General features: G+C 49.3%; 4 protein-coding genes and 1 long non-coding RNA gene across 8 annotated transcripts; 3 read left to right on the forward strand and 2 right to left on the reverse strand.

Moving 5' to 3' along the window:
* The first annotated feature begins 347 nt into the window (after positions 1-347).
* On the forward strand, positions 348-4,823 carry gramd2b (GRAM domain containing 2B). The gene is made up of 13 exons (XM_058069529.2): positions 348-728; positions 1,581-1,668; positions 1,762-1,831; positions 1,932-2,035; positions 2,124-2,219; positions 2,294-2,365; positions 2,553-2,642; positions 3,714-3,825; positions 3,952-4,035; positions 4,103-4,169; positions 4,271-4,375; positions 4,447-4,531; positions 4,669-4,823. Exons 1-13 carry the CDS (start codon positions 472-474, stop codon positions 4,708-4,710), a joined length of 1,272 nt encoding a protein of 423 aa, XP_057925512.2. The 5' UTR covers positions 348-471; the 3' UTR covers positions 4,711-4,823.
* A 751-nt stretch (positions 4,824-5,574) lies between these two features.
* On the forward strand, positions 5,575-15,263 carry slc12a2l (solute carrier family 12 member 2-like). Its single transcript, XM_058069517.2, has 25 exons — positions 5,575-6,152; positions 6,559-6,681; positions 6,892-6,967; positions 8,459-8,554; positions 8,686-8,825; positions 8,894-9,113; positions 9,180-9,307; positions 9,375-9,459; positions 9,532-9,680; positions 9,819-9,926; positions 9,996-10,119; positions 10,224-10,325; positions 10,899-11,054; positions 11,123-11,222; positions 11,753-11,864; positions 11,942-12,082; positions 12,148-12,254; positions 12,341-12,420; positions 12,498-12,638; positions 12,705-12,818; positions 12,926-13,037; positions 13,711-13,797; positions 13,872-14,007; positions 14,080-14,147; positions 14,706-15,263. The coding sequence occupies exons 1-25, from the start codon at positions 5,733-5,735 to the stop codon at positions 14,839-14,841; spliced, it is 3,261 nt and encodes a 1,086-aa protein (XP_057925500.2). The 5' UTR covers positions 5,575-5,732; the 3' UTR covers positions 14,842-15,263.
* Positions 6,825-16,602, reverse strand: LOC144898243 (uncharacterized). Its single transcript, XR_013627136.1, has 4 exons — positions 15,742-16,602; positions 15,342-15,434; positions 14,654-14,837; positions 6,825-7,036 (listed from the first exon to the last, which is right to left on the reverse strand). It is a non-coding gene; the product is annotated as an uncharacterized LOC144898243 (long non-coding RNA).
* nudt12 (nudix (nucleoside diphosphate linked moiety X)-type motif 12) lies at positions 15,809-19,853 on the forward strand. Of its 4 annotated transcripts, XM_078789409.1 has the most exons (9): positions 15,944-16,012; positions 16,091-16,140; positions 16,669-16,875; positions 16,951-17,227; positions 17,290-17,512; positions 17,577-17,744; positions 17,815-17,928; positions 18,015-18,214; positions 19,406-19,853. In XM_078789409.1, the coding sequence occupies exons 1-9, from the start codon at positions 15,977-15,979 to the stop codon at positions 19,514-19,516; spliced, it is 1,386 nt and encodes a 461-aa protein (XP_078645535.1). In that variant the 5' UTR covers positions 15,944-15,976; the 3' UTR covers positions 19,517-19,853. The 4 variants fall into 4 exon arrangements, with proteins under 4 accessions (XP_078645536.1, XP_057925511.2, XP_078645535.1 ...); XM_078789410.1 differs by lacking the exons at positions 15,944-16,012; positions 16,091-16,140 and adding an exon at positions 15,809-15,862 and having other exon boundaries at positions 19,406-19,852; XM_058069528.2 differs by having other exon boundaries at positions 15,878-16,212.
* On the reverse strand, positions 19,815-27,906 carry hira (histone cell cycle regulator a). Its single transcript, XM_058069518.2, has 23 exons — positions 27,690-27,906; positions 27,152-27,214; positions 26,968-27,078; positions 26,782-26,872; positions 26,594-26,688; positions 26,408-26,503; positions 24,949-25,277; positions 24,748-24,861; positions 24,578-24,648; positions 23,352-23,457; positions 23,056-23,277; positions 22,900-22,985; positions 22,629-22,835; positions 22,409-22,552; positions 22,114-22,327; positions 21,924-22,037; positions 21,690-21,838; positions 21,402-21,622; positions 21,208-21,313; positions 21,021-21,143; positions 20,779-20,942; positions 20,597-20,685; positions 19,815-20,518 (listed from the first exon to the last, which is right to left on the reverse strand). Exons 1-23 carry the CDS (start codon positions 27,724-27,726, stop codon positions 20,402-20,404), a joined length of 3,069 nt encoding a protein of 1,022 aa, XP_057925501.2. The 5' UTR covers positions 27,727-27,906; the 3' UTR covers positions 19,815-20,401.
* Positions 27,907-27,999: the final 93 nt, after the last annotated feature.

Raw genomic sequence — 27,999 nt, forward strand, 5'->3', positions numbered from 1 at the left:
GTCACTATACGCGTGTACAATGAATGATTGACTTATTTCTAATCCTATTTGACATTATTGATACTGTGTGGACGGCCTTGGCCCCCTTTGGTCTGGCTTTTCACCATAACAAACACTTTTGGACTTTGGACACAAACACTGTGTGGAGGTGGAGGTGGGGGGTGGTTGGAGGGGGTGGTTCAGGTCACATTAATGTTTGCTTCTCATCTTTAAAACGTTGAAGAAACACAATCAGTCACCACCGCGACTTCGTGACGTCACCTGCTCACGTTACACACGCACACACACACACACACACACACAGGACAATAGCTGGCTCGGGTGACCTCCTCCAGAAACTCTCCAGCGTCTGCCATCACTCTGGAAACACACATCCTCGCGCCGTGCGATTGGCTGTGACTGTCAGGAGGCCCCGCCCCCAGAGCAGGTGAAAGAGCGTAGACGGCGGCGGGGGTCAGTCGCCCTGCGGTGATGACAGAAGCGAGCGCGGGCCAGCAGGAGGAGGCCCGGCGGGCCTGCAGAGGAACGTCCAGAGAAGGAGACGAGAAGGACACCCACCTGAGCGGCGCCTCGGGTCTTAAAGAGGTCCAGGTGTCTGTCTGCGGTCCGGACGTGGACATGGCGGCCGAGGAGCGTCAAAGATGCGCGAGGACGCCTGGCGAGCGCCCGCAGGCGGCCGAGGCGGAGCATCAGGAAGCCTCGGGGAGCAGGAGGGCACCTCTGGTCCGGTAAAAAAATCCCAATAATCAAAAGTCACCTTCTCGTCTGCTGACCTCTTGTATTCCCGGGGTGGGCTGCTGCTCCGACACCCAGGGTTAGAGAGCAGAATACATTCATTTGAACTTAGTCCACACTGGAGAAGTCGGGGCAAGAAAAAGATATATTCTGGGACGTTGCAAATGTGGGTGGTTGCAACACGCTATTAAAAAAGGAGAGAAGAAGAAAAGGGTCAATATGGCAATTAGAACATTTCTAAATATTTTATTTACCTAGTTCATATTTTTGGAAGCTATTGCTTATAGTATTTGTGTATATTTATATATTTAATATTTGGTAGGAATATTAGTATTTTGGAAAATTATGCTTTTTTTCCTTTAATATTTAAAAAAAACAAATGTATCATTTTAAACCAAAAAATATTAATATTATTTTTTTCATATCTTATTTTTCAAATCATATTTACCAACAATTCTATAATTTAATTTTTTAAAATATTTTGCTGTTATATAAATGATATATATATATATAATTTTTTCAATATATATATATTTAAATATTGTTGTTTTTGTCTTTTTAATTACATGTTTATAATTTTGCTGTTTAGCTGAATGTTTTATTAAAATGTTGTTATGTTTATGTACATGTATGTATTTGTAATAATACATATACAAAATATAAAACAAAATAATACATATAATAATCATATATACTGTACATATGCACGGAATATTGTCTAAAATGATGTGTGTCATTAGTACCTACTGGCGTGTACTGCTCCAAGTACTCCATGCAGCGTACCCAAAGCGTTGTGTAAGGGTGAGTGGCGTGAGGGTTCATTGGTCCCTGGTTGCTGTCTGCAGGTCAAAGACTTTGGATCCGTGCGTGCTGAGTCAGGTCCAGAGTGACCCGGACGCCAAGCTGGACAGGAAGAAGTCTCACTCCAGCCAGGTCAGAGGTCACTCTATGATCTGCTCGGCCTTTTAGAAGTACTACTACTACTACTGGTACCCGAGTACTATGAGTGTTGTTGTTGTGTTTCAGCTTTCCAAAAGTAATTGTCAATACCATAAAATATTTAAGGAGATCAGCAAAGATGAGCAACTCAGACAAAGTAAGTTGACTGAAGTACTCCATGTACATGTACTACTAGCATGGCAACAATGTAGTACTACTAGGTGTGTGTGTGTGTGTGTGCGTGTGTGTGCGTGCAGGTTACACGTGTGCCCTGCAAAAGGACATCCTCTACCAGGGACGGATGTTCGTGTCGGACCACTGGATCTGCTTCCACTCCAAAGTCTTTGGCAAAGACACCAAGGTGACGACGTAGGAAGCAGGAAGTAGGAAACATGCACTTCCTGTTTGTGCCGCTGGTCCTGAGCAGGTGTGATGTTTGTCCCGCCCAGATCGCCATCCCCGTCATGTCCGTCGCCCACGTCAAGAAGACCAAGACGGCCATCTTGGTGCCAAACGCCGTGGTGATCGCCACGGCGGACGACAGAGTGAGTCCTCTTTTCTCCAGACGCTCAAAGATTTTCCAACGCCACCTCTGAAACTTGTGGACGCGTCTTTGCAGTACGTCTTCGTCTCCTTCCTGTCCCGGGACAACACCTACAGGTTCCTCATGTCCGTCTGTCTCCACCTGGAAGTCAGTACAACACCGTACTACCTTACTTTACCTTACTAAAAGTAACTCAGGACCATATTACATCACATTCCATTACTGGCCACGCTACTACATTGGTGGTGCTGAGTAGTAGTAGTAGTAGTAGTAGTAGTAGTAGTACCTAGTGTAGTGTGTTGTCACATGACCGCTATGATGCACGTGTGTCCAGGAGAAGAGTCCTTGCAACAGTCCCATCCCTTCCTCAACACAGAAAAACTTCAGAACGCAGAGGTCACCGCACTCACCACGCTTTCCCCTGGTCAGTGAACACAACACCACTGCACGCAACTCAATGGAACACGAGTCAACGCCACTCAACACGGCTCAACGGAACACGACTCAACACTACTCATTGGAAGATGACTCAACATGACTCAACAAGACTTAGTGGAACACGACTCAACATGACTCAACACGACTCAATGAAACACGACTCAACACGACTCAGTGGAACATGACTCATTGGAACACGATTCAACACAACTCAACAAGACTCAACATGACTCAACAAGACTCAGTGGAACATGACTCAACACGACTCAGTGGAACATGACTCATTGGAACACGACTCAACACGACTCAATGAAACACGACTCAACACGACTCAGTGGAACATGACTCATTGGAACACGATTCAACACAACTCAACATGACTCAACAAGACTCAGTGGAACATGACTCAACATGACTCAGTGGAACATGACTCATTGGAACACGACTCAACACGACTCAACAAGACTCAACATGACTCAACAAGACTCAGTGGAACATGACTCAACATGACTCAACACGACTCAGTGGAACATGACTCATTGGAACACGACTCAACACGACTCAACACGACTCAGTGGAACATACTCATTGGAACACGATTCAACACGACTCAACAAGACTCAACATGACTCAACAAGACTCAGTGGAACATGACTCAACATGACTCAACACGACTCAGTGGAACATGACTCATTGGAACACGATTCAACAAGACTCAATGCAACACAACTCAACATGACTCAACACGACTCAGTGGAACACGACTAATTAGAACACGACTCAACATGACTCAGTGGAACATGACTCATTGGAACACGACTCAACACAACTCAACACGACTCAGTGGAACACGACTAATTAGAACACGACTCAACATGACTCAGTGGAACATGACTCATTGGAACACGACTCAACACGACTCAACCCGACTCAAAGCCCCACAACCCAACATAAGATGACTCAATGGAAGTCAAAGCCACACACCACGAGTCAATGGACCAGGACTGAAAGCAGCACCACAAGACTGACAACATGACAACACAATCCAACAACACAGGGTTTCCACGCTGACTTTGGCCAATTGGACGGCACGCTGAGGGACAGGAGGCGGGACACGGAGGAGAGCAGCAGCTCAGATTCACAAACGCCGGACGAGGAAAAGATGGCAGGTATCTCAGCCAATCAGGAGTGGCAGAGTCCTCTTGTATGTTGTATGTTGCATGTTGTATGTTGCATGTTGCCACTGGCCCATCCAGCGTGAGTAAAAGCGGACGGCATGGAATCGTGTCTTCCAGACTTCCGTGTTCCGTCCTTCCTGGAGGCGTTCAAGCAGGGTGAGGTGTCAGCACCTCCTGAGCATCAGGCCAAGAAGCAGGAGCGTAAGAAGACTCCATCAGGGTGTTGATTGTTGGAGAAGCGTGTGTTGATTGTGTGGTCGTGGTTCAGGTGTGGACACCAAGAAGGAGGAGAGAACATTTTCCTTCAACACCCTGCTGTGTGTATACCTCTTCCTGTAAGGCTCGCCTTCTCCATCACCTTCACCTTCATCATCATCATCATCATCAACAACAACATTCCTCAACACGCTCCTTCATCCGTGTGTGTGTGTGTTAGCGTGTGCACGCTGGTGCTGTCATCGTGTTACCTGACCGTCAAGATGTTCTCCTTGGAGCAGAGACTGGCCACGCTGGGCTCCATGGCGGACTTGGCCCAGCACCAGTAGGTTCAGGAAGACCGGGACGGACCGGTGCTGAGACCATGAAGGTTACTGTCCCTGCTTTCCCTTCCAGAAGGGACCTCCTGCAAGGCAGCGGTGACGTCGACGCCGACTTCTTCTCTGAGCTGCTGACCATCAACCTGAAGAAGCTGGACAAGGTAAAGGACAAACGTAACGTGAACGTTAGCTAAAGAACGAGGTGCCCGCTAATGCTAATTTCATTGGTAACATTAGCAAGGCGCTAGGCTAGCGACGTTAGCATGTGAGTGAGTGAAGAACTGCTGTTGTCTTGCAGGTGCAGAAGAACCTGCAGAGACTTCTGGACCAAGCCGTGTGATAACTTCTCTTCCTGTACATTTGTACTAACGCTGTGAAAGTACCACCGTGCCAAAGTACTGCTGTGTACTGTGTACTTGGTGGGGGGTCAAAATACACAAAAGGGTAACCGACTCCACGGGTGTTTGCTGTCCTTCATTCATTATTACTTCCTGTGCTGACATGGACATCCTACACCACCTACCCACAATGCAATAGCCTGTCGCTAGGCTGCTTCACTCCCTCAACAAAGATGGCGGCAGGCAGTCAGCAGCAGTAAGTCCTGCTCCTATCTCCTCACACCTGTCCAGGTACTGCACGATGCCTTCAGGTTCAGTCAGCAAAGTGAGCCTTGGTGTGACTACGGTGAAATAATAGCATTGTTCTGGAAGACCGGCATTTGGACCGAGACCACCACGAGGTCCTGATCCATTGTGGTTGCGGTCCAGATGGTACGACTCCCTGAAGCTCAACGGGTGTGTGAGTGGCGTGCTGGTGGGTCTGGTTCTGGACGGAGAAAGCAACCGTTGTTCTCATGCTAATGCTAACGTGCAGGCGCCGGGGGGACAATTGTCTTTGTTGTGGCCGTCACATGCCCGCACACGCATGCACTTCAAATGATTGTTGCCACGTGGTCACATGACCTGCTGCTTTGGTCGTGGTGGATCTCCAACATGGTTTGGTTTCCTTGGTTCTGGTCTGACCCATGACAGCCTCAAACGGACTTGGACACGTGTCAAAAAGACGCATTCGTCCTCTCCTCCTCTCCCGACACGCTGGGATGTCGCCAGTGAGGGAGTGGGGTGGAGGGGGCAGCGCATGTGGAGTGGGGGCCGGGGGGGGCGGGGGGGGGGACAATAAGCCACTTGAAGGAGACAAGTGGACCCGGTTCTGTTCTGCCACAGTCACTGACAGCAGAGGACCGCGTGTAAACACACTTATTGGACTTATCGGGGGATTGTTCCAAATCCATCTTCAGAGACCTGGACCTGGACCTGGTGTTGGACCTCAGTTCTTGGTAGCGTGTCGTTGCCTCCTCCTGACATGTCAGGGCAGAAGTCCGGCACCGGCGCTCCATCAGAGAGCCGCTTCCACGTGGACGTGGTCAACGAGGGCCCTCAGACCTGCACGGATGGATCCAGAACATCCGAGGAGTCCAAAGGACGCTTCAGGGTGGGCTTCACGGACCCGGGGGCGCTGGACAGCGCGGCCGACATCGGGCTCCCGCCGGACGTGAGCCACGAGCCGGACTCCGTGCGGAGCGACTCGGTGAGCTTGCACTCCACCGGGACGGGCCAGACCCAGATGTCGGACACGCACTCCAACACGTACTACATGAGGACCTTTGGACACAACACCATCGACGCCGTGCCCAACATCGACTTTTACCGGCAGACCGAGGCGCCGCTTGCCGAGAAGATGAACAGACCTTCTCTGGCAGAACTTCACGACGAGCTGGACAAAGTAAAGCCACCCACCACACGCTGTAGTAGGCAATATATGTATACATGTTTAGGGGTGGGCTAGGGTACCATAGGGTTAGGATTGGGGTGTAAGATAATGATAATAACCCCCGTGGGGTGATTAACTTAACGAGTGTATTACTAGTCCTGCGTAGCGTGAGGATATAAACAAGTCAGTCAGTGAACGAGTGAAGACAACATTCCCTCCACTCCTACCTTCATGTGTGGGATGCATGACATCACTGGGGGCATGACCCGGGGGGACACACCAAGCTTTGTGTCATCACCCCCCCCCCCGGTCGTGTGACTGTCTGTGGCTGGACAATGATGACGTTCAGCCACTAACGCGCTAGCGAAGCTTTAAACATGTCGTCCACTCACGTTCTTGCGCCCCGGGGACTCTCCAGGACCCCCTGGAGGACGGGATGGCCAACGGAGAGGAGTCATCGGCGGCCGAGGAGGCGGCGGCGAGGGCGGCGAAGGAGGCCAAAGGAGGAACGGTCAAGTTCGGTTGGGTGAAAGGCGTCCTGGTGAGTGGCAACACTTAGCATGTGTTAGCACCCCAAGCGGTCGAGGCCGATGTCGGCCCCACGCCGCACTTCCTGTTAACAAAGTGAATAGAAAGAATGTGGAAGTGAAGGGATGAACGCTCACCTTTTGTTGGTGCTCTTCAACAACGGGTGGAGCCACGGGGTCTCCAGGAGCTCTGTGATTGGCTGAGCAGGTGTGGTGTGTTGCAGGTGAGATGCATGCTGAACATCTGGGGCGTGATGCTCTTCATCAGGATGTCCTGGATCGTTGGACAGGCTGGCATCGGTACGAGCTATGGGCACCCACGCGTGAATGGATGAATGGACCCCAATAAACATGGTGGAACTCATTAACCTACATGGATGGATGAATGAATGTAAATGATTGGACATGAATGGATGGATGGACCACTGGACAACCATGGACTAATGATTGAATTAAAATCTACACGTGAATGCATTAATTAACATTCTGAATGAATGAATGAATGATAGTGAGTGAATGAATGAATGAATGAATGAATGTAAATGATTGGACATGAATGGAGGACTGGACAACCATGGACTAATGATTGAATTAAAATGAACACATGAATGCATTAATTAATATGCTGAATGAATGAATGAATGATAGTGAATGAATGAATGAATGAATGTGGATGAATGAATGAATGAATGTAAATGATTGGACATGAATGGAGGACTGGACAACCATGGACTAATGATTGAATTAAAATGAACACATGAATGCATTAATTAATATGCTGAATGAATGAATGAATGTGGATGAATGTGGATAAATGAATTAAAATTGATTAATTGAATGAATGAACATGGTTGGTTGAAAGAAAAAATGAAAGTGAATGAATGACAAAAACGAATGAATGAATGAACAAAAATGAATAAACATGAATGATTTAATTAACATTAGTAAACGATTGAATGAACATGACTGACTGAATGAACAAATGAAAGTGAATGAATGAACATTTAAGAATGAATGAATTAAAAATTCTAAAATAATCCATTAAAATGATTGAATGAATGAAGAAATGAAAGTGAATGAACGAATGAATGAATCGAAATGACTAAATGGCCATGACCTTAACCTCACTGGATGAATGAACAAAATGAAGATGAATGAATGAATGCGCACAAATAAATGAATATGGATGAATGAATGAACATTGATGAATAAATTAATTGAATTGATTAATTATTTACATGAATGAATTAGAACAAATGAATAAACATGAATTAATGAACATGGATGAATGAATTAATGAATAGAAATGACTTAATGGACATGAATTACTTCATGAACAAATGAATGAAAATGGATGAATGAATGGATTAATAAACATGAATAAATGAAAGTACATGGATAAATGAATGAATGAATAAACATGAATGCATGAATGAAAATGCATGGAAAAATGAGATGAATGAATGAACATGAATGTATGAATGAAAATGACTGAATGGATGGACACACATGAATAAAGTGCACAAATGAATGATGGATGGATGAATGAATGAACAGACATGAACGCATGAATGAATGTATGTATATAAAGGATTGTAGGTGAATGAATGAATGAATGAATGAATGTATGATCATGAAAAATGAACCAATATAACGAATGAATGAGTGAACGCGACCAAATGAATGCAACCAAATCGTGAAGACGGAGTAACGAATGAGTGAATGAGTGAATATAAATGAGATGCATCATGGTACGTTCCACGGTCCATTATGGTTGTCTGTGTGTACCAGGACTGACCATCTGCATCATCCTGATGGCCACGCTGGTCACCACCATCACGGGTCTGTCCACCTCCGCCATCGCCACCAACGGCTTTGTGCGAGGAGGTGAGCCAACGGCTACTCGGGCTTTTATTTTGGAAGTAAAGAAGCAGCAGGAAGCGCGTCCCAACCCACATAGCTAGTTGTGTTAGCATGGCGCCTAGCGGTCATCACCATTAGCATTGTGAAACTTCCAGGAGGAGCGTACTACCTGATCTCCAGGAGCTTGGGTCCAGAGTTCGGCGGCTCCATCGGCCTCATCTTCGCCTTCGCCAACGCGGTGGCCGTGGCCATGTACGTGGTGGGCTTCGCCGAGACGGTGGTGGAGATGCTCAACGTGAGAAACGCTGGCTGGGAGGCGGTCCGCCAAGTCCGCATCCTGTCCTGACCCGTTTCTCCTGGCAGGACGTGGACGCGCTGATGACGGACGAGCTGAACGACATCCGCATCGTGGGAACGCTGACCGTCATCCTGCTGCTGGGAATCTCAGTGGCCGGGATGGAGTGGGAGGCCAAGGCTCAGATGGTGCTGCTGGTCATCCTGCTGGGAGCCATCGGGAATTACTTCATCGGAAGCTTCATGGCCACGGAAGACAAGAAGCCCAAAGGGTTCTTTGGATATCAAAGTCTGTTCGCAAACGTCTTCATGTTGTTGCCGTGTCTCCTTCTTTTATTTACCGTATTCACCACAGCGGCCATCTTTGTGGAGAACCTGGGTCCGGACTTCAGAGAAGACGAGACCTTCTTCTCCGTGTTCGCCATCTTCTTCCCAGCGGCCACGGGCATCCTGGCGGGAGCCAACATCTCGGGAGACCTGACGGTGGGTCCCAAACCTCTTCTCAGGAAAGACCACCACTTTGAACCTTTGTGTGGTGTCCATCCTCAAGGACCCCCAGTCGGCCATCCCCAAGGGGACGCTGCTCGCCATCGTCATCACAGGCATCACCTATGTGGGCGTGGCCATCTCTGCAGGTTGGCCCACAGGGACATCATCACGCATCCTGGACACATGACGCCCACTGGCACCGTCCTTCCGTCTTTCAGGGTCTTGCATCGTCAGGGACGCCACGGGCGACCTCAACGACACGCTGAGCGACACGGTCAACTGCAGCGATGCCGCCTGCACGCTGGGCTACGACTTCGCCATCTGCAAGGAGGGAGGATGCCAGTACGGCCTGATGAACGACTTCCAGGTAAAGCACGGAGCGCCTTCTCCCGTCATCCCGGGGGCTCCTTTTTCCTTGGGGTTGCATTCCAGGCATTCCAAAGCAAAGCGCTAAGATCTTGCCTTTGTGTCCGTGGTGGAGGTAACAAGGTGTGGTTCTTCACAGGTGATGAGTTTGGTGTCGGCCTTTGGTCCTCTCATCACGGCAGGGATCTTCTCGGCCACGCTGTCGTCAGCTCTGGCCTCGCTGGTCAGCGCTCCCAAAGTCTTCCAGGTGCCAAAGAAGAAGTAAAGATAATTATGGGATAACCACTGATCAATGATAACGTGACGTCATCTTCAGGCTTTGTGTAAGGACAACATCTACCCGGGTCTCGGCGTCTTCGCCAAAGGTTACGGCAAGAACAACGAGCCCCTGCGTGGCTACGTGCTGACCTTCTGCATCGGACTGGCCTTCATCCTCATCGGTACCGTCCATCGACTTCCATCGACTTCCATCGACTTCCATCGACTTCCATCGACTTCCATCTCCGCCTGCGTGATGTTCACATCTTCCTTCCTTCCTTCTCAGCCGAACTGAACATCATCGCTCCCATCATCTCCAACTTCTTCCTGGCGTCCTACGCCCTCATCAACTTCTCCGTCTTCCACGCCTCCTTGGCCAACTCTCCAGGTGAGACCACTTCCTGGGCGCCTTGTGCAGACGCCGCGTGACGCCGCATAACGCGTGGCGTCACGACTGATATAGCATTATTATGATTTGCAATAATACTTTAGCATTGTTATCATTAGCATTATTTTGTATCATTAACATGAATTTTAGCATTATCATTAGCCTCAATATTAGCATACTTTTTGGCATCATTATTGTTAGCGTTAGCATTATTTTTAGCACTTTTATTAGCACTGATACTAGCATTATGTGAACATTAGCATTGATGTTAGCATTTTAACGAAATATTAACATTGATATAGCATCATTATGATTTGCAATATTATGAATATTTTAGCATTGTTATCGTTAGCATTATTTTGTATCATTATCAGCATTGATATTAACATTAATTTTAGCATTATCATTAGCCTCAATATTAGCATACTTTTTGGCGTCATTATTGTTAGCGTTAGCATTATTTTTCGCATTTTTATTAGCACTGATACTAGCATTATGTGAGCATTAGCATTGATGTTAGCATTTTTAATGAATTATTAACATTGATAACGCCGCGTAACGCCGTCCCCGCAGGGTGGCGCCCAAGCTTCAAATACTACAACATGTGGGTGTCGCTGGCGGGAGCCATCTTGTGCTGCGTGGTGATGTTCGTCATCAACTGGTGGGCGGCGCTGGTCACGCTGCTCATCGTGCTGGCCCTCTACATCTACGTCAGCTACAAGAAGCCTGGTGAGACCCCAACGTCTGCTCGGAACCCACGGCTACCACGTCACCGCTTCATACGTTTGTGTGTGTAGACGTCAACTGGGGCTCGTCCACTCAGGCTCTGATCTACAACCAGGCTCTGACCCAGTGTCTCAACCTGACTGGGGTGGAGGACCATGTCAAGAACTTCAGGTGAGGCCTTCATCCTCGTCGCCAACACGTACATCTCAGATCTCAGAGTGTCTCCTGGTTCTTCAGAGTTTCCGTCAGACATAATAAGCTGATCCCAGAGTGTCTCTTAGCTTATTTTCAATCCAAGCAGACATCAGTAGTGGATTTCAGACATTACTAGTCAACCCAGAGTAGTTGAGAGTTTCTGGCAGACATCAGTAGTGGATTTCAGATGGTCTCCTGGTACATTATAGGGATTTCAGGCATTACTAGTCAACTCCGGGTTGACTAGTAATGACTTGAGACATCAATAGTGGATCTCAGAGTGCTTCTTGGCTCATTATAAATCCAGACAGGCATCATTAGCCCATGTCAGAGTCTCTTGGCTTATCATAGAGACATCCAGACCCGAGTAGTCGATCTTTTGGTGCTTCCTGTCACATATTGTGATATTCTGTCCAGGGTGTTCCATCACCCATTGTAGAGTCCTGCAGGCATGAGTAGCCGATGTCAGAGTGTCTCCTGCCATACGTGTGTCCTTGTGTTTTTAGGCCCCAGTGTTTGGTTCTGACCGGGTACCCAAATTGTCGTCCCGCTCTGCTCCAGCTGGTCCATTCCTTCACCAAGAACGTGGGCCTGATGGTCTGCGGACACGTCAGGATCGTGAGTAGGCTCTTAGAATTCTCTGGCTTGGTTTGGGCCACGGACCCCCCCCCCCCCCATGTGTGTGCGTGTGTCAGGTGCGGCGGCGCCCCAACGTGAAGGAGGCATCCCAGGAGAACGCCCGCTGTCAGCGCTGGCTCAACAAAAAGCGCATCAAAGCTTTCTACGCTCCCGTCTTCTCTGATTCGCTGAGACATGGCGTGCAGTTCCTGCTTCAGGTGGCCCGCATGCACATCACCTCAGGTTGGAGTGCCGTGTGTCAACGCTGCTGTGTTCTCCTCAGTCGGTGGGTCTGGGACGCCTCAGGCCCAACACGCTGGTCCTGGGCTTCAAGAACAACTGGATGGACGGAGACATGAACGACGTGGAGACGTACATCAACACCCTCCAGTAGGACCGCCATTGGCCGTGATGGCCGCCTGATGGGCGTGGCTTCTTGGAGGTTCTGCTGTTGAACTCTTGCTGTTGTTCCGCAGCGACGCCTTTGACCTTCAGTTCGGAATGGTGATCCTGCGTCTTCGGGAGGGACTGGACGTCTCTCACATCCAAGGACAAGGTGGGCGGGTGTCCGTCGTTGTCACGGCCACACCTACTTTCCATCACGTTGACGGACGGACTTTGCCATCCTTGCAGACGAGATCCTGTCGTCGCAGGAGAAACCGCCAGTCGGCGGTAAGAACACGGTGGTTACAGTCAGTCTGGCCAAAGACTCGGACTCGGACTCTTGTCCTTCTAAAACCACCAGCGCCCAGAGCAGCCCGCTCATCATCAGAGGTACTTCGTAGTCTTAGTAGTATTTTCTATACGTAGTAACGTGTTACGTGTAACGTGTACGTGCAGACAGCAAACCAGCCATGAGTCTGAGCGATCAGCGCCTGCTGGAGTCCAGTCAGCAGTTCAAGAAGAAACAAGGCAAAGGAACCATCGACGTGTGGTGGCTCTTTGACGATGGAGGTCTCCTTCTTTTCATCTTGGATCAAAAAGATCTGCTGTGGCGACGCCGTAATCGGGAAAAAAACGAAAGAATCATTGACTGAGAAGCGTGTGTTTCGGGTCCGCAGGTTTGACGCTGCTGGTTCCGTATCTGCTGACCAACCGGAGCAAGTGGGCTGACTGCAGGATCCGGGTCTTCATCGGTGGGAAGATAAACCGAATCGACCACGACCGCCGCATGTGAGTCGCACGTCGCCGTGGTGACCGCTGGTGTGGGGTCCACTGGGGTGGGAGTCCGGTCCCCCTTTTTAAGAAGGGGTGTGTTCCAGCTATTATGGGATCACAGTTCTCAGCCTTGTGGGTAAGGTCTATCCAGGGGTTCCGAAGAGGATTGTCCACCGGATAGTTGAATCTAGGATTTAAGAGTTTCCTCTTAGTTGTGGAACTGTGGACCAACTCTACACTCTTGCTTGGGTCCGTCCTTGAGGGCCCATGGGGCTTTACCCAACCGGTCTACATGTGTTTTGTGGACTCACTGAAGGCATTCGACTGTGGGGGGGGTACCAGACCTCCTAATTCAGGCCGTTATGTTGGACCTAGTTCCAGTCAGGGTCGGAGTCCATCAGGGCCGCCCTTTGTCACAGATGCCTCCAGGACTCCCCACCGGGGAGGTGTTCAGGGCACATCCGACCGGTAGGAGGCCTCAGGACTATGTCTCTCCACGAGCCTGCAAACACCTCGAGATCCACCGGGAGGACCGGGAAGTCTGTGCTTCCCTACTTAGGCTGCTGCCCCCGCGACCCAACCACGGATAAGTGGTGGGAGATGTATGGACGGATGGATCTACGTAACTGGCACAGGAAACAGAAATGTTAGCCGCTAGCTTACGCTCTCGTTTTGTGCGTGTGTACAGGATGGCAACGCTGCTCAGCAGATTCCGCATCGATTTCTCGGACATCAACGTGCTGGGAGACATCAACACCAAGCCCAAAAAGCACAAGTAGAAGCTCTCAGCCGTTTGTTGAACGCTCCTTCAGACGTCACGCTGATATGGTGTATCGTGTGTGTCGCCAGTAAGCTAACGTTCAAGGAGCTGATGGAGCCGTACCGACTGAAGGAGGACGACATGGATCAGGACGAGGCCGAGCGGCTGAAGGCTCAGCAGCCGTGGAGGATCACCGACAATGAGCTGGAGCTCTACAAGGCCAAGGTCCGCCTCCTCCTCGTTTTCGCCCGGCTCCGGGGCTCGCACCGAGATGCTAACGGATCTTGTCACTTTCAGACCAACCGTCAGATCCGACTGAACGAGCTGCTAAAGGAACATTCCAGCAACGCCAAGCTCATCGTCATGTGAGTTTCATCTTTGCTAGCAGTGGCTGGATGTGGGAGCGGCTCCACCTAGTGGTGGCGGTCCCCCAATACCATGTTGATGTTCGTGGAGGTTTTCCAGAACTACAGCTTCATTTTTGGTTTCTTTATTATTTACATTTTTATAAATATTAACTAATATTTTTTAAATATTTAATAATAATATTTATATATTTAATATACTATATACTTATTATATTATATACAATATATTTTATATTTAATAACAAATGATATTTAATATATAGCTTAATATTTTTAATTGTATAAAAAATGAATTAGTTCAACTTTCTGCTACTAAAATTACATTTTTCCTCAAAATATTAATTTCTCTCAGGTTTATTCTCGTAAAATTTTTACTTTTTAAAAAATAGATTTTTCTCATATTTATATTTTTTTCTTGTCAAATGTATGCTTTTTGTCTCTAAATGGGACTAGCTAGGCATGGTAGAGTAGCAGCTCCACCTAGCGGTGAAGGTCCCACATACCTCTCTGCCGTGTGACGTCATCCCCTAATGAAGTATCTTGATTGCTGGACAGGACAATGCCCCTGGCGAGGAAGGGGGCGGTGTCTAGCGCCCTCTACATGTGCTGGCTTGAAACGCTGTCCAAGGATCTTCCACCTCTGCTGTTGGTCCGAGGAAACCACCAGAGCGTCCTCACCTTCTACTCCTAACACACACACACACACACACACACCATGGACTGTATGAATAAAGTGTACAATAAAGTAAGGTAACCTCCATGCGTGTACACTAACAAGCTGTGACGTTGTGAGCTAGCTAGGTGGCTAGTTAGCGTGGAAGTTTCTGTTACAAAACGACAACAAAATGCAATTTTTTTCCCTCTCCCTTGAAAATATTTAATTCCTAATGGTCACTAATCTTACTCGTCTGTGTGAGTTGTGTCCATATGATTCCAGAGATGAAATTTTATTTTTTTCCCCCCTGATACTGCATTAAAACGGATCGTTAGCTAGCTAGCTAGCTAGCTAATTTGGTAACGTGATTTTAATAAAAACATTAAGTTCACTATGTGTTGCAGTCGAGGCTGTTTTGTTTCTTAAAACAAATACAATATGAATTTAGGTTTTTTTAAGCTTGATGTTTGTGATTTTAAAAAACACTTTGGCTGTGTTTGAACCCGAGTCTGCATCCAACCAAGCCAGTTGCCTACCGGTCTACGAAGGCCAGACGTTCGGAGGCTCCACACTTCCTGGTTGTGTCACGTGGTCTTATGTTTACCCTGACGTCATGACAGAATATGTGCCTTCAGTGGCGACAGTAAAGGAACAAAATGATGACTTGTTTTAATGAGGTTTTACAGGAGAGAGCTCACAGCTAAACCTGATATATGAAACAGTAGTAATACTCACAGCTCCTTTATTTAGTTAGTACTTTTTTGGCTACTTCCTCCATTTCTACAACACTGATCAGCAGTTTTACATTCATAAAAGTTAACACAATAAAACACAAATAGTGAATACTGTAATATCAGAAGTCAAATCTTTCCATGTGGTAGAAAAATGTATGACTTTACATTCAAACTCAACTTATTTAAATAAATAAATACTTACCATTTACTTACTTATTAAACACTTGTGCTTTATTATGCTAGCTTTGCACAGTAATGTTGACTTTTTTAAAGGGCTGAACGGAAGCGCGCAAAGAATGTTGGGATACGACGGGGCCACCAAGGTTGGTTGGAATGCGTACTTTTAGGATTTTTTGTTGTTGTTGCGTACTTTTAGGATGCAGACCGGGATTCAAACACATCCATTGTTAATATTCAACTAAATGCAGTGAGGAACGATGCGTTCAACGGTCCTCGGACAATCCAGCGCTAAGGTTATACTTGTGTACAGGAGTGTGATACGCCCCTCGTACTGACTCGAAGCTTGAAGTTTTTTTGTTTTTTTTTTTAAACCTTCTTTACCGACTTTAAACCGACACGGCTCAGCTCGGTCCGGCTCAAGGTGACACTGTAAAGATGATGCAGCCACGTTGATGACGTCAGAGTTCTGCTTTGCGACACTTTGTCTTAAAGGGTGCGGCTAGTAAGCTAGCTAGCCAGCTTAGCCTATTTGAGAACGTCTAAATAGCCTTTAGGGGCTTTAAAACTACTGCTAAAATGTTTGCGAGTTTGAAAATTATCTGCCCCAGAAGGCACTGACAAGGTTGTGGGACAAGTTAGTCAAGTAAAAGTTCGTTTTGTTGACGGTACCTGTGAAACGAAACGTCAGCATTGATTGACAGCTGTGCGGACCAATTAGAGCGGGAGGAGGGGTCTCAATTCACTGAGGCCGTAATATCTTCACTTTGTTTTTCCCCAATGCAGTTTTTGAAGAAGAAAAATACCTTAGTAGTTCATATTACAACTTTAAAAATATATTTTTCTGCAATATTTCAACTTTATGCAACTAAGTACATGACTTTTCCTATACCATTTTGATTTGAATGTATAATTGCATGAATGTGTACCTAATGTCGTGTCCTCCCTCCAGAATGACGAGCTGGCAGCTGAGCGCCGAGGAGGAGATGGTGGAGAAGTTCCTGGACGCGGCGTCCAGAGGAGACGCCGCTCAGGTGTCCTCGCTGCTGTCTCACGTCCCCTCGCTCCTCAACCGGGCGGGGCGGAGCGGCTGGACGGCGCTGATGCTGGCCGCCCGCAACGGCCATCAGCAGGCGGCGGAGGTGCTGCTGTCACACGGGTAGGACGCCATTACGCCTTTCCTCCTCCCGAGCGTCCATCTGGTCATCGCCGCTTCTCCTTGTCGTGTCCCAAGCTGCGACAGGTGGGCGGTGAACAGCTCTTCACAGACCGCCTACGACGTCGCTCGCTTCTGGGGGCACAAGCACATGTCGGTCCTGCTGGGCGGGCCCCAGGACCACCCCGGCCCGCATGAGAACTACTTCAGCCGTGAGACGCTGGACCGCCTCAGCGCCAAGAGGACCGACGCCGCCTGGCTGGAGGCCAAGAAGACGCACCCCGACTCGGTCTTCCTCCTCTTCTCTGGTCTCAGTCCCATGGTCGGCGCCCCCCGGGAAGACGGCGCCGTGGAGGTCAGGAACCTGTAGCATTTATTTTAAAGGGCGGCTTCACGTTTTCATGTTCTCACCCTTAGCTGTGTCGCCTCAACTACGACGCCGTCAAAGATCTTCTCCAGAGGGAGGACGCCCTGGTGGTCTTCCTGGGGGTGGACCGAAGCAAAGCCGAAGCGCCCGCCTGGTTCGCCATCGGTACAGACGAGGACGCCGCCGCGCTCCTTCAACGCTGCTCCGGAAGGAAGTGCTCCTTCCCAAAGTTGCCCCGCAGAGACCTGCTGACGCTCAGCGAGGAAGACGCCGGTGAGGAAGTCTCCGCCGGACTCTGTCTCGGCACGTGCAGATGATGCAACCTCCTCCTTTCCAGGCGTGCTGGCGCCCGCCCGGTCGCTGCTGGCGTGGCACGCCCGCTACGCCTTCTGTCCCACCTGTGGGAGCGCCACCCGGGCCGAGGAGGGCGGCCACAAGAGGAGCTGCCGGAACTCCGCCTGCAAGAGCCTGCAGGGGGTTCACAACACCTGCTACCCCCGCGTTGGTACCCGGCCCCGCCCCGCTTCACAGTCCCCCCCCAACATGCAACACGATTGACCGTCAGTGTGTTTCAGACCCGGTGGTCATCATGCTGGTCGTCCATCCGGACGGAAACCAGTGTCTGCTGGGCCGGAAGAACGTCTTTCCCAAGGGAATGTTCTCCTGCCTGGCCGGATTTGTTGAGCCCGGTAAGACGCCACACGTGCACGCACACGCACACGCACACGCACACGCAGGTGACAGATGAAACGCCCCCACCCTGGCGTCTTGGCAGGTGAGACGCTGGAGGCGGCGGTGAGGCGGGAAGTGGAGGAGGAAAGCGGCGTGAGGGCGGGGGCGGTCCGCTACGTGTCGTGCCAACCGTGGCCCATGCCCTCACAGCTCATGATTGGCTGCCTGGCCGTCGCCGTGACGACAGACGTCAGGGTGGACCACCAGGAGATTGAGGATGCACGATGGTTCCCGCGGCAACAGGTACGTCTGCCCCAACCCAAAACTTCACTCTTTTTCTTTATCATTGCCCCCCCCCCCCGGAATTTATTCTGGCAATATTCCATTGTTTAAGGTTTCTCATTTTACATTTTTTCTTGAATATTTCTACTTTAAAATACTTTATTTTCCCACAAAATATTGCAAGTTTATAGTCATAATTAATTTTTCAACCATTAGAATATATTTTTATCATAATATTTGGACTTTTTCTTCGTATGATTTATTGTTTTTTTGTCATTTCTGCTCCTTTTTTCCCCTCCAAATTATTTTGTTGATAATATCTCACCTTTTATTGTGGCAATACTATAACTTTATCCCCAAGTTTACTCTGTTTTGTTTCTCATAACATTTTTTTTCATTTATATTTCATTGTCATGCTACTAAAATATTTAAATATTTTTCTAGAGGGCTGTAATAATTGTTTTTTTTTCTATTCATATTTTGACTGCGTTCAAAAAGCACCGCTAACAAACATGTTAGTAAGCTTGCAGTTGGTATGCACAGATTTCTTTATTGAATATTTCAAGCCTATTCTACTAAAATAATATTTTTCCTCCTAATATTATGACCTCATTCTTATAAAATTGCAATTTCTTTGATTAGAATGCAAATTTGAAAAAATATTTTCCTGTAAGATTAATTTTTTTTAAAATTGCTGTTATTTTTCTTTTAATTTTCCAAATATTTCAACTTTTTTTAATGAATTTTATTCACTATTTATTGTAAGATTTGGACTTTATTCCCATTTTTTGTTTCTCATATTACCACATTAAAAGTAATATATGAAACTCTATGCTACTAAAATTTCCACAAAATATTGCTTTAATATTGTTCATTCTCATAAAAGTGCATTTTATTTTCATTTCTGCAACCTAATTTTTCCCAAACATGACAACTTTTTTATTTCTTGACTGTTAAAAAATACGTTTAGCTTGAGTTGGGCTTGACGCTAGCAAAGGTAATACGGGCTTGCAGTGCGCCTTTCCGCCACACGAGGGAGTTGAAGCTTCAGCAAGTAGAAATGTTGGCTAATAGATCATGGGTGATGAGGTTGAAGTTCTGCCATGAGTCCCACCGACATGTGGGACACCAAGGCGACATGAACTTTGACCCCGCTAGTACCTGCTTTAGACACGTGGAGCTGTCCCGGTGCTGACGCATGTGTGACGGCAGGTGACGGAGGCGCTGCTCAGAGGGTCCGGCGGGGGCCTCGTCCTCCCTCCCAAACAGACCATCGCCCACCAGCTCATACGACACTGGATCGGCTCCAGCGCCAACCTGTGACCCCCCAGGGCAGAGGAAGATGACGTGTCTATTTGAATGTGGCATAGACAGTAGCTGTCATTCTTACCAATGGTGACATCTCCAATAAAGGACTGAGCATTAGCTGTCTGCAGTTCACCTCGTCCACCGCCGGGGGCGCTGTTAGTCCCTCTGAAGATCACAGCGGGTCTCCTAATGCACACAAAGTGTCATCAGTATCACTAACACTTACTGCTTCAGTGAAGATGGCGTCGTGGTCACAGGAAGTACATCGTCGTGGACAGGAAGTCAAACACTAGAAAATAGCAAAAAACCAAATGTTTAATATTTTCTTCTTCATCAGCCAAAGTAATATTTTCTCTCTGCTTCTTTCGAATAGAAAACCAAAAATGTACACACATGAAAAAACGACTCACGGGCCAAGAGAGAAACACACACACACGCACACACAAAGACAAAGAAAAAGCAAAGGAGGCTCGTCACGGTGCATTGTGTTGATTTCATCTTATTTACACGAGGGGCGGGGAAGGGGGCATGGGGGGGGGGGTCCGAGTGGATTCTTTGCACACAAGATGGCGACTGACTCAACTCCTCTAAAACAGGAGAGCGTTGCGTTCCTTCCACCTTCACAGTAAAAGCATGATGGCGCTCAAGTTCATCACATGATTTCAATGATGTGGAAGAAAAATAAGAAGAAGAATAAAAAAGGCTTCTCCCGGGTGGAGGTCGCTTGAAGGTCGTGGTTTTTCCCTCCGCGTGTTGACAGCTTTACTTTGAAGGAGCTTAGAAGAGTGACTCCTTCGGAGCATGGGAAGGCGTGGCTTTGGTCGGAGCGTATTGCTGAGATGATGGCGAGGATGATGGGGGGCGGGTGCATAGACGAGGCCGTTGTTGGGGGCCGGGGGGCTATTTGCTCCGCAGCAGCTCCAGCTGGTCCTGGTACTCGGTGAACAGTCTCTGGAATCGCAGGTTCCCCCCGATGACTGGCAACACCTCCTGCAACAGCTCCCGCTTACGTAGGCCCTGAACGCACCACACGGGGAAGACGTATATTAAGGGCTGGCGTGAAGGGAAGTGTGTGTGTGTGTGTGTGTGTGGTACCAGGGTGGTGGTCTCCCATGCGGTCCCTGCTGACCGGTGAACAGGACCCAGCAGCTCCTTGCAAAGTTCTCGCAGTCTGAACTCTGAGCCTGCATGAGAGAAGAGAGGACAAACGGCGTTGCGCATGCGTGGACGACGGGTGGACGACAGGTGGACGACGGGTGGCGTCGGGCGTCTGCTACCTTCGTTGACGAGGAAGCGGGCGTAGATGAGCAGCCAGTAGCGGTACTCCTGCGCCGACTGCAAGGTGAGCGCCGAGGCCAGCTGGTTCTCCAGGAAGGCCAGGGTCATGCCCTGCTGCAGGTGGTGCGGGGTGGCGGAGAGGCGGGACGCCATGCGACCGGCGCTGTGGAGTGGGTGGGGGGGTTAGCCGGTCACGTTTACAACAGGACGCTGCGGGAGGGAAGAAGAAGACGTCCCGTACTTGAGGTTGCGTCCCTGCATGGTGGCCAGGGGCCCCGAGGAGCCTGCGGTGTCCTGGGTGGGAAGGCAGCTCCTGAAGTCGGCACACTGGACCAGGCAGTCTCCTCGATCCGCTATGAGGGTCCTGGGGGCCCAAAGAGTGGTTGGGGCCGTGCTCCATTGGCAACACGGAGCGTTTTGGGTCTCACCACGTCTCCAGAGACGAGCTGAAGCAGAAGGACTTCCCGTTGGACAGACCGATGACGGGGACGCCCTGCTGAGTCAGCAGGGACTGGGACACGGTCGCCTCAGAACCTGCACGCCCCCCCCACACACACACACGAATGCTATGACGTGATGGCGGACTTTCCAGCAGGAAACAGGAAGCAGGAAGAGGTCCCACCTGACAAAATGGTCATGAGCGACTCGTTCCTGACCAGCGCCTTCTGCTTGTGGACGTCCCACACGGACAGCGTCGCCCCGGCCGTCAGCGCCATGACGAAGTGGGCGGCGCAGTTGAGGGCCGACACGGGCGCCGCCAGCTGGATGGACGGAAGGAGGCGGCGGCCGCAGGAGGAGAAGACGGACAGCATCCTGTTCTCGCAGGCGACGGCGAGGACGTCACTGAGGGAGGGAGGAGCCATCGAGTCATGTGACATCCCCAGACCCTTCCCAGCTCTGAAAGCGCTACCTGCTTCCTGCCGCGGCGACCACGGAGCTGGGCAGCAGCGTGCTCCACTCGCGTCCGTCTCGGGAGCAGCGCAGCTGGCTCAGCCTGGAACCCGCCACCGCCGTCACCTCGTTCTCCACCTCCAGCGACACCGGCGGCTCCATGCTCACCTGCGGGCAGCGCAATCAGCACGGGCGGCGTGCACGGCGGGTGGGCGTGTGTGTGGGTGGGGGGGTGTGTCTAAGAAGGCGCCACCTGCAGGCTGAAGGACGTCTGGATGCTCGGCGTCGGCAGCCTGAGGACGGCCGGCGGCGGCGCTGGGGACGGCGCCACCACCCTGAGGGACTCCCGCTCGGGGGTTGGCGTAATCTGATGGGGCAGAACACACTCAGCGCCGTTGCTAGGCAACACAACATCATCATCATCTTCCCTGCCGTCCGGGCACCTGCGTGAAGGGCTGGGCCATGGGCGGGGCCATCTTGTCTTTCCTGGGCCGCCCCTTCTTCCTCTTCTCCACCACCTCGGCGGCGTCCATCAGCAGCAGCTCGGGTTTCCTTTTGCACAAGTTCTTGTTGATGGCGGCCATCTTGTCCTCGCTGTCGCTGCTGGTGTCTTCCTTGGATTTCACGTCTTTCAGGACGGACGCCACGTCTTTAGGCCTGGCCGAGTGGGGGGGTTGGGGGGGGGGGGCAGGTCAGCGAGATGTTTCGCAGAAAGGCGACTTTGGCGGGCGCACGCACCTGTCGAGGGGCGTGAGGCCCGTGGTGGAGGCGATGGCGGACGTGACGCCCGGCGTGGCCTTTGACCTCTCGGTGAACCTGGAGTCCAACGCTTTCATGGGCTCGATCTTGGACGCGGACGTCAGCAGCAGGCTGGACTTGAGGCTGCGGGAGAGACCACATGGCAAGTCCAGACCAACGGTGGCGGCGTTGGGGAAGGAGCGGACGTGGGAGCGCTTACGCGTCCTTGTTGTCCTCCAGGCCCTTGGCGGCGGCCATGTTGGGCGGAGGCGGCGGCAGGGCCAGCATGGGGTCGTGGCCGGGCCTGAGCCCCAAGGAGGGCGGAGCCTGTGCCGGGCTGGAGTCGGAGCTCAGCTGGGGGGGCAGCTGGTTGGACAAGGAGGACGGCAGGATGGGAACGCTGTTGAAGAGCGCAGGCGAGAAGTCCCTGTGGAGAATAGGCGGTCAGCGTGTCCTCCACTGAACATGAAGCGCTCGTGTATGGTCCTCACCCGGTGTCCAGCTGAGCGATGCACAACGGCGTGATGCGTCTTCTGCCATCGGGGGTTCTGGTCTCCACCTGCTTCTTCAGGAGGTTCTGCAAGGGGAGCAACAGGGTTTGCCGGCTTGTTTCTGCACCCCAGCGCCAAGCACGCCGTTCCCCTCACCTTCCTGATGTCCTCCAGAGACTCTCCGTTCATCATGCTGTTGAGTTTGGGGGCGGAGGACTCTGTGGCGGCGGCCGCCGGCACGGTGTTGTTCTGGGCCGAGTTCTGCCTCTCCTGCTGGTACTTGAGCATCTCCGGGTTCTCGATGATGGTGGTGGAGAGCTGCGCCTCCGTGCTGGTGATGGCCAGGCTCTTGCCGTAGATGTTCTGATGGATGGTGTTCTGGAAGGGGAGGTGGCTCCTGAGGCTCAACAACTTTGGATTGAAGATGGCTGCTGGTCGTGTGTGCGACAAACCTTCTCCTCCTCGCTGAGCGGGTCTCCCAGTTCATCTAAGGAGAAGTCCAGGTAGGCCACGGTCCCGTCCATAGAACACACCAACATGCCCAAACCTGTCAGCGTCCTAACACACACACACATATGGAACATTTGGTAATTGGAGCATAGAAAACATGTTTGACACATTCTAAATACACTTGAACATTATTAGAGCCCTCTACATATGAAATAGCACCCCTATAGTCGCCTTTACATTCCTATTTCCAAATATAGTCGACATAAGAGAAAGCAAGACATGGCAAAGTCAGTTTACCACCTTCTAAAAATGCCTTTTAACATTATTAGAGCCCTCCAGATATGAAATAGCACCCCTACAGTCACCTTTACACTGCTATTGCCAAATATAGTAGACATAATAAGAGAAAACAGGACATAAAAAACATGTTAGCCACATTCTAAATACACTAACATTATTAGAGCCCTCTAGATATGAAATAACACCCCTATATTCACCTTTACACTCCTATTACCAAATATAGTCGACATAAGAGAAAGCAAGACATGGCAAAATCAATTTACCACCTTCTAAAAATACCTTTTAACATTATTAGAGCCCTCCAGATATGAAATAACACCCCTACAGTCACCTTTACACTGCTATTGCCAAATATAGTAGACATAATAAGAGAAAACAGGACATAAAAAACATGTTAGCCACATTATAAATACACTAACATTATTAGAGCCCTCTAGATATGAAATAACACCCCTATATTCACCTTTACACTCCTATTACCAAATATAGTCGACATAAGAGAAAGCAAGACATGGCAAAATCAATTTACCACCTTCTAAAAATACCTTTTAACATTATTAGAGCCCTCCAGATATGAAATAACACCCCTATAGTCACCTTTACACTGCTATTACCAAATATAGTAGACATAATAAGAGAAAAGAGGACAAAGAAAATCTGTTTACTACATTCTAAATACAGTCACACTGTTAGAGCCCTCTAGACATGAAATAACACCCCTATAGTCGCCCTTATGCGCCTATTTCCAAATAAGGATGACATAATAAGACATGAATAAGACCGTGTGTGTATGTATGTGTTGTGTATGACCTATACACATACCCACCAGGAGTCAATGCACGGCCCACTTCTGGGTCCCGCCCCACCAGTTGGGAAGCAATGGTACACGGCTAAAGAGTGCTAAAGAAGACAGCATGCCCAAACTCACCAGGAAATGTCCATGATGGATTTGTCAAACAGGTCGTGGATGACCACCAGGGGGCGTTTCAGAGAGGTCAGCTGGTGGACAGGGGGTGGGGGTCGTGGGGAGGGGGGGGATGTTAACCATCAGTGAAGACGTCACACTCTGTTTGAGTAGCGGTTTGGTTCTGCACTGACCCAGACGGAGAGCGAGCGGTCTTTGCTGCCCACGGCGCAGCAGCAGTAGGGACAACCGGGCTTGGGAGCGCTGCCGTTCTTCTGCTTCTTCTTGAAGATCTTGGGGTTGAATTTCTACACACGGGAAGAAAAACACACGCATGTCGAGGAGAACATGGAAGAAGGAGGGAGGCTCGGTCCCGTGGGGCGGGGGCGGCTCACCACCACCGTGACAGCTTTCCTGTGTCCCACGAAGTCCATGTTGGTCTTCCAGCCGTCCCGCTCCACGATCTGGGCCGTGGGTCCCGAGTTGTTCATGGCGTGAGCCGACACCAGGTACTGTCCGTCGGGGGACCAGGACAGGCGCAGGACGTGGGTGGTGCCGCCGCACTCGTTGAAAGGCTTGGTGATGTTGGCCTCCATCTGCCAGTCCACCGTCCGCCACACTTTCAGGCTGTGGTCGTCGGCCTGCGAGGCGATGTACTTGCCCACCGGGTCCCACGTCAGGCCCTTGACCAGGCCCGTGTGCCCCCGGAGACACACCACCATCTCTGGAGGGACAAACCGCCACGCCCCGTGCAATTGGGGGCAACTTTGGGTGAGGAGGGGGCCCTCACAGGCACGCAAGGTCATCTCGCATTGTCACCCTCGTTTCTATGGGATACGCTCTTATTTCTATTTATAGTTTCCTATGGGATACACTCTTATTTCTATTTATAGTTTCCTATGGGATACACTCTTATTTCTATTTATAGTTTCCTACGGGATACGCTCTTATTTCTATTTATAGTTTCCTATGGGATACACTCTTATTTCTATTTATAGTTTCCTATGGGATACGCTCTTATTTCTATTTATAGTTTCCTATGGGATACACTCTTATTTCTATTTATAGTTTCCTATGGGATACACTCTTATTTCTATTTATAGTTTCCTATGGGATACGCTCTTATTTCTATTTATAGTTTCCTATGGGATACGCTCTTATTTCTATTTATAGTTTCCTATGGGATACACTCTTATTTCTATTTATAGTTTCCTGCGGGATACACTCTTATTTCTATTTATAGTTTCCTATGGGATACACTCTTATTTCTATTTATAGTTTCCTATGGGATACGCTCTTACTTCTATTTATAGTTTCCTATGGGATACGCTCTTATTTCTATTTATAGTTTCCTATGGGATACACTCTTATTTCTATTTATAGTTTCCTATGGGATACACTCTTATTTCTATTTATAGTTTCCTATGGGATACGCTCTTATTTCTATTTATAGTTTCCTATGGGATACACTCTTATTTCTATTTATAGTTTCCTACGGGATACACTCTTATTTCTATTTATAGTTTCCTATGGGATACACTCTTATTTCTATTTATAGTTTCCTATGGGATACGCTCTTATTTCTATTTATAGTTTCCTACGGGATACACTCTTATTTCTATTTATAGTTTCCTATGGGATACACTCTTATTTCTATTTATAGTTTCCTATGGGATACGCTCTTATTTCTATTTATAGTTTCCTATGGGATACGCTCTTATTTCTATTTATAGTTTCCTACGGGATACACTCTTATTTCTATTTATAGTTTCCTATGGGAATGCATAAAGGTAAGGTTTGATGACTTTGAGTGCTAAGGTACATCATTGTGGAAGTTCTTCTGTCTTCTCTCACCTGGGAATTTGCGAGCGTTCCAGATGACGATGGTGTTGTCCACGCTGCAGGAGGCCAACCACACGTCATGAGGAGACCACGCCACGTCCATCACATCTGCACACACACACACACAAACACACACAAAGCGTGTGCAGCACATCTCGTGCAAAATGAACGTGTCCCTCCTCCGGGTGGAGAAGTTACCTCCAGTGTGGTTCCTCAAGATGGTGACACATCTCCACTGCTCCACGTTGGCCAGTTTGCTGCTTGACCCAAACACGGTGCTGGGACCGATGAACCTGCACCACACACACACACATACACACACAAATACACACAAAATGAGGCGCTGAAGCAGTTATCCGTGCAATAAAGTATTCCAAAGTACATACGCCGCTCTTTTCCACACCATGACCAGCTTGTCGTCTCCTCCCGACGCCAGATACAGCCCGTTGTTGGACCAGCGCACGCAGTTTACACACGCTGCACACACACACACACACACACTTTGGTTCCATGACGATAAAGTACATTTAAATATATATATATATATATATATATATATATATATATACTACCTAGATGATTGTCCATCTGGCAAAGCATTTTGGGAATATTCTCGTTCTTCTCATCTTCCTCTCGGAGGACAGGCGCCATGTTCCAGATCATCACCTTCCCAGAATCCTCCCCTGATGGACACCAGGATGTTCCATTCATGAATACAATATTTGTGTGTAGATGTATGAATTTGTGCGTGTGTACCTTGGCCACCGGTTGCAAATTTGGTTCCATCTGGGTGAATGTCTACAGAGAAGATGGGCTTGCCTGCGTGGGGGGGGGGGGGTCAATATTAGCCAGACTCCTCTGAATAAATTTCACGTGACTATTAACTGACACGTTGAAATGTTGCAACACATATGAATTATTGATGAATTTTGATGGTTTTTCTCTTCTTATACTCGGGGCTTCGCCCATGTATGCTAAGCAAAGCATCCCCTTCAAACACTAACATAACCAAGACAGTTAGCTTGCTAACGGCTAACTTTGCAAAGTGACAGTGCTCAGGCTAACCGGCTAACGTGCTAGCCGGCTGACTTGCGTCCCCAAACCCGAAGTGGGGACGTTAAAAAGACCAGACCGCCCCGGTCTGTCGGTCGAATTCAAGTCGTCTCCGATGTCACCGCCGAGCGGCCGACGAGGCGTCCACAAGTGTCGACGACGGCGGCCACCATCACCTCAGCGGAGCCCCCGCCGACAACAAAAGCCCAACTTGGTCCAAGAGATTCCTGCACAAGCTTACCGTTGTGGCTCACCCAGCTCGGCTTCAACAACTTCATCTTTCAACTTCCTCCTCTCTTTGTGAAGACGAGAACCCTACAAAGATCCGCTGGGCGTCACCTTTGTCTCAAACTCCAGCTGCCAGTTCAGTATTTTGGGTCTTCAACTCCATCTCTGCAGCAGCGGTAGCAGCATCCCCGATCACCCGGACGACAGACGAGGTGACACCGAGCACAAACAGGAAGTGTTAAGGTGAGTTTAGCCGCCGCAGGAAGTCCACTTGCATTTCTTTCAAAATAAACCACTACCCGACCTTCCGAGCCAAACTACGA

Source organism: Doryrhamphus excisus, linkage group LG3 (genome assembly GCF_037039965.1).
Source record: "Doryrhamphus excisus strain RoL-2023G ecotype Guam linkage group LG3, RoL_Dexc_Guam_v1.1, whole genome shotgun sequence".
NCBI lineage: Eukaryota > Metazoa > Chordata > Actinopteri > Syngnathiformes > Syngnathidae > Doryrhamphus > Doryrhamphus excisus.